At 37.7% G+C, this 14,857-nt stretch overlaps 1 protein-coding gene across 1 annotated transcript; it reads left to right on the top strand.

The window, feature by feature from the left end:
• Window positions 1-431: 431 nt before the first annotated feature.
• LOC135472197 (alpha-N-acetylgalactosaminidase-like) lies at window positions 432-14,255 on the top strand. Its single transcript, XM_064751576.1, has 8 exons — window positions 432-581; window positions 1,946-2,097; window positions 2,534-2,708; window positions 3,954-4,128; window positions 7,803-7,879; window positions 11,631-11,792; window positions 12,704-12,901; window positions 13,543-14,255. The coding sequence occupies exons 1-8, from the start codon at window positions 552-554 to the stop codon at window positions 13,795-13,797; spliced, it is 1,224 nt and encodes a 407-aa protein (XP_064607646.1). The 5' UTR covers window positions 432-551; the 3' UTR covers window positions 13,798-14,255.
• Window positions 14,256-14,857: the final 602 nt, after the last annotated feature.

A 14,857-nucleotide genomic window follows, 5' to 3' on the forward strand; every position in this document is an offset into this window, starting at 1 on the left:
TTTCTGAAGAAGAGGATAATTATGTCTTCAAAAGCTTAGGCCTAAGTTATAACAATGTAAGACTTGATGATGGAAACCGCACACGCAGACATTGTTTACAAACATGCATGTATGCGTCACATGATAGAGTCACATGATAGCGGAGTCACGTGGCTGTTGTTGTTGATCAAGGGGCGAAGGAGCGAGTGAGACCGATGTCGAGAAGGTGAAAGTTGATCGGGTAAGTGGTGTTTCTAATTGACTGTGATTGATAACAGGGATAATAGACGGGGCATAGTCTGTAATCTGCGTATCATTGAACACACGTTCATGTGGGTAACTGGATTGTCTTACAGGTTTTCGTCTAAGGTGGAAGGGGGCGGTGCAAATTAAGGCGGGGCCTAATCTAGTACGGTTTGCAATGGCAGCCCATAAGATGGACAGAGGCCCGTGGCTGGCAAGGGCATATAATGGGCAATATACACAATCTCAGAGAAACAACATTGCAAAACATCTATAGCATGATTATTAATGAACCGCGGTGCCCAGTATCACGTTGAGCCGAAGCCTTGATGTTAATCTTCGGCTTTCTATCAAACAAGGTAGGCCAACAATGCAACGATGTGTTGGTTTGGTCATTAAAGGTATGAACACTGCCACAAGATGACAGAGTATTAACATACTGAATGACATAGACCTGTCTTAATCCTAGATGTAACTTTGCAGATGGTCTGTGGGTCTCTACCTGATTTCATATAACCACTTCATATAAATGAAATATTCTTGAATACAGCCTAAAACACCAATCAGATAAATAAATACATTTTGACAATGGTAGGATTTTGTTGATTTGAACAAGTTAAGCATTGTTTTTAGCTGTAAGCCTTCAGTGTCCCTCACAGACTTGTATATAGCATGATGTCATGTCTTATGGTATGATGTCAGGATGTGAAAAGTCGACTGAACATGTTTTATAATATTATGCCACTGAGTTTAGACTGGAACATCATGAAAGAGAATGTTGCTTTTTTTTACATCATGGTGCCTGGATGTGAAATACCAAAATGCAATAACAAAACTGACATCAAACATGTGAAATAACACTTATACCCTGACATATCACCTATATATAAATAACAAGGCATTATTGTCGCCACAGGGTGCAGTGTGCACAGCAGTGAATTGACCCCTGACCATGCATTGGGGTCACAAGTTCTAACCTAACTCTTGCAGATTGCTGCTAGGGCTTTAAAGTCCAGAGATTTGTTAGGTACACAGGTAATCCAGCTTCCACAACCTATAATTCTTACTACTGCTGTTTATTTATTTATTTATTTGATTGGTGTTTTAATCACTGGTCCAGAATATCTCACTTATACGGCAGCGGCCAGCATGATGGTGGGAGGAGACTGGGAACAGCCCAGAGGAGACCCATGGCCATCCACTCATGATTTCATTGTAAAATTTTTAAGTACAGCATTATAAGCATCAATCAAGGTAAATGTAGATTCTGTGCTCACTGATTATTAAATTATTTGGACCAGCCAAGTGAAACATTCTTTCATTGTTTCATACAAATCATTCCACAGGCAAACTACTAGCAAACAAACCGCAGGCTACTCAGTCTGTGTTATACAATTTTATACACTGTCTTACTCTGATATTGAGCTGTCAAATGTTGATGGAGCTGTATGCATTATTCAGTTAATTATTTTGATTCTTAGTAGTTTTGAAGCAATGCGATCGCTGCGAGTTCATATCCAGCTCATGCTGGCTTCCTCTCTGGCAGTAAGTGGGAAGGTCTGCCAGCAACCTTTGGATGGTTGTGGGTTTCCCCCCAGGCTCTGCCTGGTTTCCTCCCACTATAATGCTGGCCGCCATCGTATAAGTGAAATATACTTGAGTATGGCGTAAAACGCCATTCAAATAAATAAATAAATAAATGGCAGTTTTTATTTTTTGGCAGAATATGGAGTACTTTTTGGTGGTATTGGCAGCGCTTGCAGCGGTAGAGGCCCTGGACAATGGATTGGCCAGAACTCCACCAATGGGATGGCTAGATTGGGAACGATTCCGGTGTAACACTGACTGCACCAATGACCCAGAAAACTGTATTAGGTATGATAATTTGGTGACTTAATTGAAAAGGGCGCTCAAAATTGAAATAGTCATCACTAGGTGGTCCACTTAAAACTATGCATAAAAATACATATACTTGCATTTATTCTTTTAGATCTTGTGAAGAGAGTTAATGGAATTCAAATGTTCGAATTTATACATTGTTTTCAGTTGTTGTTGATTTGATGAATCTTACTTCATATTTTAGCCTTCTTTTACATTAAAAGTCCAGTGATCCAACAGTTAATATATTGATTGGTATTGCTACACCAGTAATGCACCATCTGTCAGTTAACAACAGACTGATCGCGTTATGGCAAAGTAGTGTCAGTCGGTATTTTGGTGGATAGGCTATTTGCCTGTATCAACACTGCTCCGGTCAATCAATGAATTAGTACTGACATCACTAAAATGGGAATAAATTTTGTTTTTACAGTGAAAAGCTGTTTATGGCAATGGCTGACAGGATGGTTGCTGATGGTTATAGAGATGTAGGGTATGAGTATGTGAACATTGATGACTGTTGGTTGGCCAAAGAGAGAGATGATAAAGGAAGGCTAGTGGCAGATCCTGTGAGATTTCCCAATGGCATTTTAGGATTGGCCAAATATGTAAGTATATTTCTTCTGATATCTGTATATTTTTTTTTTTCATCCTATTACACTGGAACAATTGTTTAAACATACTTCATTTGGATCACAACAAAAGTAAGCATAATACTTATAGTGTTGCTCTTTTTACTTATGTTGAGGCAACTGGTTTACATTAAGATAAACTTAACTAATGGGCAGAAGAGTGTATATGTAACTGAGTTAACAGTTGGGGAGTCATAATGTGTTGGCCATCTCATAATTTTCATTGTTATAATAAAGTGTAAACATTTACAATGGATTGATAGTTTAGTCATATGAAAGAATAAGATGACAAAAGTTGTATGTATGTTAATCATACATAATAATCATAATCCATCATAATCATGATAATCACAGAAAAATTGCGCATACACAAGTATGGAGATTACACAAATTGTGTAGTATCTTTAATCATTTTACAGTCAAAACAATTTTTGCTTCAATAACACCAAATTATTCATGAAATAGTAGTGGATGAGTCAGACATAACAGGAAGCTAAGCAGTTTGCTGGAATGCAGTATGTCAGAACAGCATCGTATGCGGCTGCGTGTCAGCACTTGCGTGTCAGCACTTGTGTGTCAGCACTTGTGTGTCAGTGATATCCTATATTCTTGCATGGAATTACATCTGATTCCATGCAAACATAGGGTATGCAAAAGAGAAAAGACTTGCAAAATAGGCAGTGATACACTGGTTGTAATTTAGGCCATCAATTCAGATTATACAATATTATATCCTTATTTCAAGTCCAGCTCATGCTGGCTTCCTCTCCAGTCAAGTCTGTCAGCAACCTGCGGGTGGTCATGGGTTTCCCCTGGGCTCTGCCCGCTTTCCTCCCACCATAACATTGGCCGTCATCATAAAAGTGAAATATTCTTGAGTATGGCATAGAAACACCAATCAAATCAAATCAAGATATATCCTTATCATTTAACCCTTGTTTTAGGGCTTTGGAAAGATGTCAAAGTTAAGCAATGAAATGAGCTGATTGTTCAGTCCATCAGTGAATTTAAGGGACATGAATTTTGACTTTAGCCTATGTTAAATGACTACGAGTGTCCAAAAATGAATTGATTATTACTCTTTATACATGTATATTACAGACATTTTGAAATGAAAATATAAATATTGTGGATATTTGAAAGGCTCCATCCATTTTGTAGGAAACACCAACCTTTGGTAGTAGTAAAACTTTATATGTTGGAGCATCTGTTTATGCACAGGTGCACTCTAAGGGTCTAAAGTTGGGTATTTACGAAGACTTCGGCACAAAGACCTGTGGCGGTTTTCCGGGCAGTGAGTTTTATCTTCAGTTAGACGCCCAGACTTTCGCGGACTGGCAGGTTGATCTGCTGAAGTTTGACGGATGCTATTCTGATCCCAGAGACATGCAGTATGGTGAGTAAAACATGATGTTAAACTTGAAACTATCTTGCAAAAATGAGCAAGATTTTGCCATGACAAAAAGGCTTTGAGGACACATACACAGCTTATGTTTTATTCATGATTTGTAAAGTATGTGATGACACTGAATACATACATTTATTGACAAAGCAAACATTGACAACTGAAAATTTAAGTAGGTCAAGTTAAGTTGGCCAAACCTTGTTAAATGTATTGAAAAACTGTGCATGTGTAGGCAGTCCATCAACAAAAGATCATGTGATAGTAGTAATCTGAGTCACGTCTTTTTGAAATTAGAATTGAGATTTTAAGTTAAAATGCAAATTTATATGTGTGAGAGTGAAGAAAGTATTTAAATCTACTCTAACAAGTCAAAAATAAATGAATGATATGTAATATATGACATAATACATTGATCATAACATGTTCATGCAGTATCAGTGAGTCATACATGTGTATTATTTATTTTTTATTTTTCATATGTGCAAATTAAGTGTCATTTGGATTAATTTCTTTGCCTTTTCTTGAAACTTGGATTCATCTGATTATTTCTTTCATCTGTATTTACTCTGGCGCTGATGTCTCAGTAATTTCAAAATTTCTTTCATCTTTTTGAACCACTTTGCATATTATCACTCTGTTCATTGTAATACAGTACATTCGGAGAAACATATGATATCTACACATGAACATGTGCAATACATATATTTGTGCATGTTCTGTAATGTGTCGAAATTGGGCAAAAGTTTGGTCCAAAAACAAATTATTTTCTGACACAAGGTGCAGAAAAATTCTCAGTTGTGATACTGTGTATTTGGTTCATGACTCGGTTTAGACTACGCTTGTTGCCCACCATGGTGTGTTTGTGTTCTAACACTGTGGCACTAACTATACTTTAGGGTACCCCATAATGGGGGCAGCACTTAACCGGACAGGCAGACCCATTCTGTACTCCTGTGAGTGGCCACTCTACACCAACGGCAGGGGTGTACAGGTTTGTGTGATATCCAGACAAATGACCACTCACCCAATGACTCAACACCTTATGATGATTGACAGAGCACGGAATGAATGACTAAGCACCTGATGATGAATGATTGAACATATAATGAATGACAGATCATCTAATTATGAGCTCTTAGTGACGAAAGACTGAGCACTAAGACTGAGACGTTAAAAATGGACCAACGAGAACATGAAGGACTAACCACCAGTTGACAGACACTGAGCACTGACTAACAAATGAGCCATTGTAAACCACTGAGCAACAGACAGTAATCCATTCAGCACAAAATCATAGTGTCAAATCATGATCCACAAAGCATCAAATCACGAACCACTGAGCACAAAGCTGTGAACTGCTGAGCACGAAATCATGAATCACTGAGCACCAGATCATGGACCTCTGAGCATCAAATCGTGAACCACTGAGCACAACACTGTGAACTGCTGAGCACCAAATCGTAACTCACTGAGCATCAAATCGTGAACCACTTAGCACAAAACTTTGAGCCACTGAGCACCAGATCAGGAACCACTGAACTGCTGAGCACCAAATCATAAACCACTGAGGACCAGATCATAAACCAATGGGCACCAGATGAGGAACCACTGAACTACTAAGCACCAAATCACGAACCACTGAGGACCAGGTCAGGAACCATTGAACTGCTGAGCACCAAACCACGAATCACAGAGCACCAAATTGTCAACAGATGGTCATCAAAATTTATGGCCACTATAAAGCACCAAATCATGAAACACTGAACACAGAATCATGAATCACTGAACACCACATTGTCATCCACTGAGCATGAAATGATCAACCATTGAGCAACCACATTGCCAACTACAGTGCACCAAATTTAGTACACAGTGCCAAAACCGTGAACAGCAGAGCACTAAATCTTCAATCACTGAGCTCCACATCTACAGCCATTAAGCATCAAACCATGGGTCTCAGACAAATCAATAAAAAATAAATCCTGAAGCACCAAGTATCAGATGAAGAATGCAACCAATAACAAAGCATTCAATTATGAAGAGCTTTATAACATTGAAGAGGGCATGACTGGACTCCAGATGCATGTACAAGCATGAAGTCAACACCCAGTACAGGAACCAAACAGAAAAACGGCGATCAGTCACTGAAAATCAGCCTCAGTTTTTCTTTGACCGGAATTCATTGGTTCTGAAAGCCAGTTTACATAAGATAACCCTACACCTGCATGTGTCAAAGAAAACTATATTTACAAGATCCAGGACATCCTGTTGAACAGTTAATCAACATTATAGGACACTTCTGCACAAACAGCAGGTCTTACAATCCAGTAATCCCTTTATCCCAGCCTTCCTGTTTGCATTTTTTTGTTGTTTTTTTTTTTGCTTTTTTTTTACACCAGTTTTGCCACTTTATTCATTTGATAGTTCACATGATGTATTTAATGCATTATGCATGTACCAAACTAACAGATGTCTTTACAATAATTAATCCAGCGGAACCCTCCTAATATTGTGAGTCTCAGCTGTTTTTGTCCAATAATCTTACTGTTTTTATGGAGACAACACTGCTCAATCTTATTTATTAATTTATTTTTTTTTAATTATATTTTTCCTTAAGTGACTAACCCAAGCCAATGAAAAACTGCATGCTTCGTGATATTCATCCTGCGTTTTGAACTCTTCAGGAGTTAAATATGGGTATATTTTTTCGCTTCAACTGTCTGCTGAAACTTTGCCTGTACATTGATTTCCCTGTCACCTGACATATCCTTGCATGTGGCTGTTGTTTACACTGTTCATCGTCTCCCCTGTATCATATGCATTGTTTTTTATGCTTAACTGGTATGTCATTTATACAGAGAAGTACATACATGTACCTTTGTATTTATGTTCTTATTATGAAATTCATATTTTGTTGTACATGTTCAAGATATTGGTTATGATATTACTTTATTGGTTGCTGATGTTCAGCACGATTCAACATGGGCATGTTATCACTACATGTGTGTGATAAATTGTTTATATACATGTACATGTGACCTTCAGATTCGTCAAATCAAGAGAGGACATGGTGCCTAAAACATAACATTGCTCAAGATGCCATAAATGCTAGAAGAAACAACTGTTATTGTAACAATTTCATTCTTGTCGTTGAGTTTTCACATTGATTATGACTTCAAACTGAGATAGAAAAGACTCCATAATCTCCATCATATGTTTTTGTTTTTTTTTTTTTAAATCAGGCGAATTGTATTTCCTGGTCAAATAGAAAAGCTTTACTAATGAACTGCTACAGCTGTTGGCAAGTTGTCAGACTAGCAGACAAAGTTAAAATGTCAACAAAAGAAAGCCTATGTTCTCCATCTGTTTTCTTGTCTTTTGGAGAATAGTACAGTCTGGATACATCATTGCCTCTGGAAGAAAATAAAATTCTAGAACAAAACTGAGTAAGCAACAAGTTTGATATTCAGTTTGATTCCAGAGTCTGCCAAAGTTCATTTCTTGGTGAAGAAGTTTTTGGTCTTCGGTCTGTCTGACTCTCAAAGAAGATTCCTAAATGTGAAGAGAGTTGAATTGTCTACTTTCTACAGCTACAAGTGTGAACAGAATTCTGCTTACATGCCAACTGGAACATGACTACAGGTTCCTGTACTTCTCTTCTGCAGGGTACCCAATTATGGGCAAGTTTTTAAACATGACTGGCCGACCCATTTTATATTCCTGCAGCTGGCCTGCATATATAGTTGGGGAAGATGGTCTGAAGGTTAGTCCCACTGTGCACACTTATAAAATCTAGGGTACTGAAATAGATATAAAATCTATGGCATTGGTTAATTCTGTTCAATTAACTTTCAGCATCTAGGGTAACAACTGCCTGTGAGATTTTAATGTTTCTCCATTAAATGATAGGCATTCCAGTGTAGGTTAAGTTTCAAGGATTTCTGTGCAACGGTAGGCATCCTATTGTTGGCAAAATTCAGGGATAACTGTACAATTGTAGACATCCTGCTGTAGGTAAAATTCACTGATTCCTGTTCAATTCTAGACATCCCATTGTAGGCAAATTTAGGGATTCCTGTACGATCGCTGACAATTGTAGGCATCCCACTGGAGGCAAAATTCAGGGATTACTGTACAATGGTAGGCATCCCAATGTAGGCAAATTTAGGGATTCCTGTACAATCACTGACAGTTGTAGGCATCCCACTGCATTCAGACTTCGTTGATTACTGTACACTGGTAGGCATTCCACTGTAGGGAGTGAGTGAGTGAAAGGTTTAACGTCGCTTTCAACAATATTTCAGTTTTATCCCGACAAACATTCCACTGTAGGCGAAATTCAGGGATTGCTGTACAATGGTAGGCATCCCAATGTTGGCAAAATTCATTCAAAAGAGATTACTGTAAAGTGGTAGGTATCTTACTGTGGGTAAAATTTACTGATTCCTGTACAATTCTAGGCATCCCAATGATGGCAAAATTCAGGGATAACTGTACAATGGTGGGCATCCCGATGTAGGCAAATTCAGGGATTTCTGTACAATCACTAACAATTGTAGGCATCTCACTGCATTCAAAATTCGTTGATTACTGTACAGTGGTAGGCATTCCACTGTAGGCAAAATTCAGGGATTCCTGTATAGTTGTAGGCATTACCCTGTACATTGTTCTGTTCTGTTTTTTATATATTCCCTCCTTACATACCTTTGCACTTGACCTTCATTCCAGTCTCCAGAGCACGACCTTGCCTGGTACATTTTGCTGAACCATATATGCTAAGGTTACTACAGTTACTGCAGTTTAACTTTCACTACCCTACCATTTTTTAAGTATAGTCTACCATCTGTGTTCTCCACTTCTCATATTTTCATATTTGCTCTTTGGGGATGATTTCATTTTTCACAAACATGGATTACTGGAAGATCTATACTTTTTGGACTGGTTGTTTTTGGACACATTTAAAGTTCATAAAACTTTTTTATGTTTTTCTTCCACGTCATCATAAAATTCATTGCACACACTGCATATCAGTAGGGCCTGGAATACAACGTAAGAGGGAATATTGTATTCCACACAGAACAATAATGGCTGGCTCAGTTGGACTTTTTTCAACTTTTATAAACTTGACATTGACGCATCATTGACATTTGACACTTTATTCTTATTTCAGAAATTTTATTCCCCTTAAAAATATATTCAATGATTATGAGATATTCTATTTAAATAATCAACATAAAATTAGTTTATGTAGTGACATGTGAAATCTCCTTAAGTTTAAGCTGAAATATATCAGTTTTCAAAGTTTTAAAATTGTCTAACTTAAATTTTAAATATTTGTTGTGATTATTTTTGTTTGCACATGATACAGTCCTCCGAGCTTGTGGAGATGTAATGTGACGGCTGACACTTCACCAAATTCTGGATCTTTTTGTAAAGAGATTTGTCCTGCTGAGAAAGGGTTGCCAGGCTGACTTTTTTTGCAATAGTGTTTTAAAACTCTCATTGACTTACATGTACTCAAGCTCACAAAACATTCATTATCTTATATTCTGAACAAGACTTGAAAAATACTAGGTTTCTAGTCTTTTGATCATTTTAGCATCGTTGAATAATAGAAACAGTTTCGCATTTAGCGCTTTCAAATTTTTCGTGTACATTGATACAGACAGTGTACATTGTATATGGAGGAATCTGTATTTCCCCTTTCTGCTTCTCCTGTCAGTTCGTCAGCTCTTGCATGTCCAGTCATCATGTCAACCACAGGTTTGTATAAAGTAGCTGTTCTCACAATTTTCACAAACTACAAGAAACTGCACTGTGAAGGCAAATTTTTATCTTGACTTCCCATACAAGTCTGCATATCACATCTTTATTTTAAAATGAAGGCAAGAAAGAACAAATGCCAACAAGATTATTTCAGTAGAATCTGTAGTATATGGTAGTGCAATTGTTACCAGGCAAGTGTTGTCGTTGTTGCTCATGTGGGGATCGGCCATTTTGATACTTTTTGCTTGTGATGTTACATTCAGTATGTCATACACATCTGAAACAGCTACCCTAATTCTTCAACCTTTTCAACCACCACTATAACCAATATTTTGAAACATTCTGAGAAAAGTATGAGTTGTAGAGAAATAATCTGCACAGTTTGATGAAGTTTGCATCTTTATCAACACAAAGAAATCACTTCTGGTGTCATTTTCGTAATAATTGTATGGCTTGCCTAAATTGCACTAAAAAGTACTTTTGTGGTTGAAAAGATTTACAGTAACTCATCACTGCAGATATCTAGTTTGTCCATTTTGTTGAAAGAAAGAGGTAAAAGTGACAGAAGTGAAAATTACATGTGCAGACTGTGAATGTTAATTAAATCAGTAGATGGGTAGTAGGTAAAGATAGCAATCATCAGTGATCTTCATATTAATTTACACTCAGACTTGGGGGATTAGGGGAATTAAATATGGATAAGCTGTGTGTATAATGCATGGATTAGGAATGGTGGAGTGTGGCTTTCTATCACATAGGCAGTATTTCTGCCGTATCAGGGTTAGAGAAGAATTTGGAAAATTACACTGTTAGCAGAGAAACATGAAAAAGTTAGCAGAGAAACTAAATGGCAGTTGTTACCCTCGCATGAAAGTTTTGTATTGATAAATTAATTTATAGTCTTACAAAAAAAATGAATGTTTTAAGTCATTATAAATTTAGTTTAAGTAAATATTTTTACAAAATCATAAGATTAATATTTTATTAAATTTTCAAAAAGAGGTATTGAGATCAAAAGTTTGCTATGCTCCGATCTGGTTGCAGAGACCTGCCAACCTCAGCAACTTTGTAGATAAATTTGGGGCAATTCCTCCATATGAGAAGATAGCAGAGACTTGTAACACCTGGAGGAACTACGGTGACATTCAGGACTCCTGGGATAGCGTGATCGATATCATTCAGTTCTATGGGAAAAATGAGGGCAACTTCAGTGGTGTTAGCGGCCCTGGTAATTTTAATGACCCAGACATGGTAAGTGGAGAGAAACATTACACAGACTTGTTCCTATAGCCGTGGAACTCAAACGAGAAAGGTAATGTTGAGAAAAGGTATCCTATACACTGAAATCATTACAACAAAGTAGGCTCTGGAACTGCACTATGGAAAAGTTTGAACCGACAAGTTGCCAACTTGGTTTTGTCAGGTATGTGAAAAGTGTCTAAGAAAATGGAAGGAAAATACCCAAAGTATATGTATCTGTCTTTCCTTTACCCCATCGACCTTCTTTCTCTTCCTTCGTCAAATTTACTTAGACAAAGAACCTTTTTCAGTTCCCAAGTGTTTGAAATTCTGGCAACCCTTGCTCTTGTTTGCCAAAAATCCACCTTAGTTGGCAGTAGTTGTTAATGTCTAGCTGTTAACAAGCTCAGAGGATCATATCATGGGGATGTTTCTGAAACAAATTTCATGATGATCAACAAAATCATCACATTCAATTGCCTCCTTAGACGAATTACACTGCAATAAGGCAGGCATGCAACATGTGGCGTAACTATGGTGACGTGCAGGACAGTTGGGATAGCATTCTGTCTATCGTTGAGTTCTACGGTCAGGACAAAGGAAACTTCTCCGAAGCAGCTGGCCCTGGGGGGTGGAACGATCCAGACATGGTAAAAACTGCAGATAGTGGGGACAATGGGTTTAGTGGTAATACCTGGAAAAATTTAAACAGTTTAAAGCGCTGGCTACCTGAGAATGTTAGGTTATTGACCAATTAGGCTGTGTGTTGGAATTCTCATCTGTTGGAGATTCAACTGAGGCTTTAGGTCAGGACGTTTGTAAGGTACCTGACAAAGATTGATTGTATTCTATGGGCACTCAGCTTTCCTCCACCCATAAACCTAACTCCAGCCATCAAATGTATGAAAAGCTCTTGAGTACAGCATTAAACACCAGTTAAATGAACAAATGAATTTGAATGAAAGTGTGTTTCCTGGGATGAAAGTGCATGGTACCTGAGGTACCAAAGGTACCAGATCTATGTGGACCTACTTTACTCTGGTCAGAATATGTAACCTGAAGGTACATTGAGAAAGGCAGGGCATCAAGATTGCTGCAATGAAAGAAGACGTTGAAATGGAAGCGATGTTTGACTTTGTGTTCTCTTCATTTATTGTATCAGTAAGTGAATGTTGATGGAGCAGGATGACAATAAATGATCTCCCCCCCAACAACCCCACCAAGTTCAAAATTGTCTTTCTTACCTGTTTGTTAACAAACTTCTGTATATTCAGCCCTTTTTGTACAATCCATTGAAATTCATTGTGGTAACGAGGCATTATTGCAGTTCAAGACTGTACATTCATTTCCTTGCCATTATCGATTACCTTTTACTGTGGAATGGCGACTTAGTTTCAGGCTGAATTAATTATTGTTCGAAGTGCAATGCATAATTAATGTGCCACTGATTACCAGCAACAGAAGTGAAGAATGAACAATATACTACAGCAGCATGACAAGAAAAATGACAAAATGCTGTTGGTCCTCTCACTTTTGAGTAAATTGTCCATTTGTATTCCAGTTGATCGTTGGTGACTTTGGACTGAGCATAGAGCAACAAAAGGCCCAGATGGCTATGTGGTGCATCATGGCCTCTCCTCTCTTCATGTCCAATGATCTACGGAAGATGCCTCAAGAATCCAAGGCTATCCTCCAGAATATCCATGCCATCAAAATCAACCAGGATCCATTGGGGATCCAGGGCAAGCAAGTATTTGGGGTTAGTGTTTGCTTGGGGATGTCTAGTATTATCTCGGTGTCCATCGAACAGTCAGCAGTGCTACAAGCGATTTCTTTAATGTTTATTTCTTTCACTCTTACTAAATGTTAACTCAGATGTTGTGAAATGAAATCTCTCTCACAAATTCTAATCAATGATTGCACTTGGATATCCTCATACTGGGGAAGTGTTCGTTGAATACCTTCCCTTGTTGTGGCCTACCAATCCATTCATTGTACATCAGAATATTAAAACTGTTGTTCTGACAGCGACACCCAGTTGTTATTTTATCTTATCTGATATTTAAGGTATGTTGTTTAATCAGGACACTTTCATTTGATCATGTAACTGACTGCCCAGTGAAATAAGCACAAATTCACAGTAGTTGTGACATGCCTTAAAAAGTCCATGTCAACTTACACACAGGCGCCATGCTTAATGAATTGTCCATTCAAAGAGATAAAATGGCAAACATGTTACTGGTCCAGAGGCTGCTTTTTGTAGCTAAAAATGTTGGGCATGTAAACACCAATCAAGTAAAGAAATAAATGCATTATATTTATAAAACTGTTCATGCCAATGAGTAGGGTGAAGAGATTGTTTACAGTACTTAAATTGTTGTAATGTGTTGTATATTTCAGATTGGCAATCTTCTGGTGTGGACACGTCCAATCATGCCGAAGGGAACAACAGCCTTTGTGGTCCTGAACAAAGGAACGGGGGGTACACCCACAAAGCTTGATCTTAACGTTGATTTGCTAGGACAGAACCCTTCGGGTTATAATATCACAGAAGTGTTTGACCAAACGTCACTGGGCATTTTCAAACCGTCAGAGAAAATAACTATAAGCGTTAATCCAACAGGTGTAATATTTGCTGTTGGAACGCCAGTTTAATCCTTAAGTTCACACTTAAAAAATGTATTCTTTCATACAAAATGGATGGGTGTAAGGGGTTAAGCGTAAGAGATTGTTGATTTTCAATTTGTTGCTTATTGAGAATTCAAGTGACTTGTCAAAATTACCTTATAAAGTGAAAATACATTCCATGAAAAATGTAAAGGGATGTTTTGATAAGATTTTTTTTATGATTGCTTGTGGTTGTTGAATATGTAAATATGATACAGTATAATTGCTGTGAATATAATAAACCAGGGGTGACCAAGGTGGTTAGCATGCCAGGAGCCTCCCACCAATATGGGCGCTGTGAGTTCAAGTCTAGCTCATGCTGGATTTCTCTCGGTCGTACGTGGAAATGTCTGACAGCAACCTGAGGATGGTCGTGGGCTACCTCCGGGCTCTGCCCAGTTTCCTCCCAACATAATGGTGGTTGCAGTCGTATAAGTGTAAACATCAATCAAATAAATAAATAAATAAATAAATAAGTATAGTACGTCAGCATTTTGAAATAAAAAAGGATTTGCTGATGGAATCATGGCTTCATGTTAAATGTAAATCCGGAGACGAATCTATGCAGCTGAGTATAGTGACTTAAATGTAATGTGTATTTTTGATTTTGTACATGGTCATTATTGATGTTGCTGTTAAAAATGTCTTTCATGAATAAATGTTCTTTTATTGTAAATCCGCAAGGATTATTATGTAGATGGACTTTCATTTAAAATGCAGTGTTGATAATCTTGAACAGAAAAACACAACGGCAGCTAAGCGGTGAGTTCTGTGATTAAATTGGTTTTCACATTAACTTTTGGATAGTCAGCATCAAGTATTGTTTTGCTGGCAGTTCAGAAAGCGTTGTAAGCGGACTTATTTGGTTCAAAGGTTGGAGGAGAGTTGATTGGTGCATGTATGCAGGTTTGCCTTTCTCAAGACAATTGCAATTGTAGTGGCTCAATTTGAATGATGATTGTAAAAAGCACACGGACGTGGCCTCTAATTCACACACTTTGTACCTAAATAACACTTCTAAGGTTTCCATTTTGTTAAATTCTTCAAG

This window comes from Liolophura sinensis, chromosome 8 (assembly GCF_032854445.1).
Source record: "Liolophura sinensis isolate JHLJ2023 chromosome 8, CUHK_Ljap_v2, whole genome shotgun sequence".
NCBI lineage: Eukaryota > Metazoa > Mollusca > Polyplacophora > Chitonida > Chitonidae > Liolophura > Liolophura sinensis.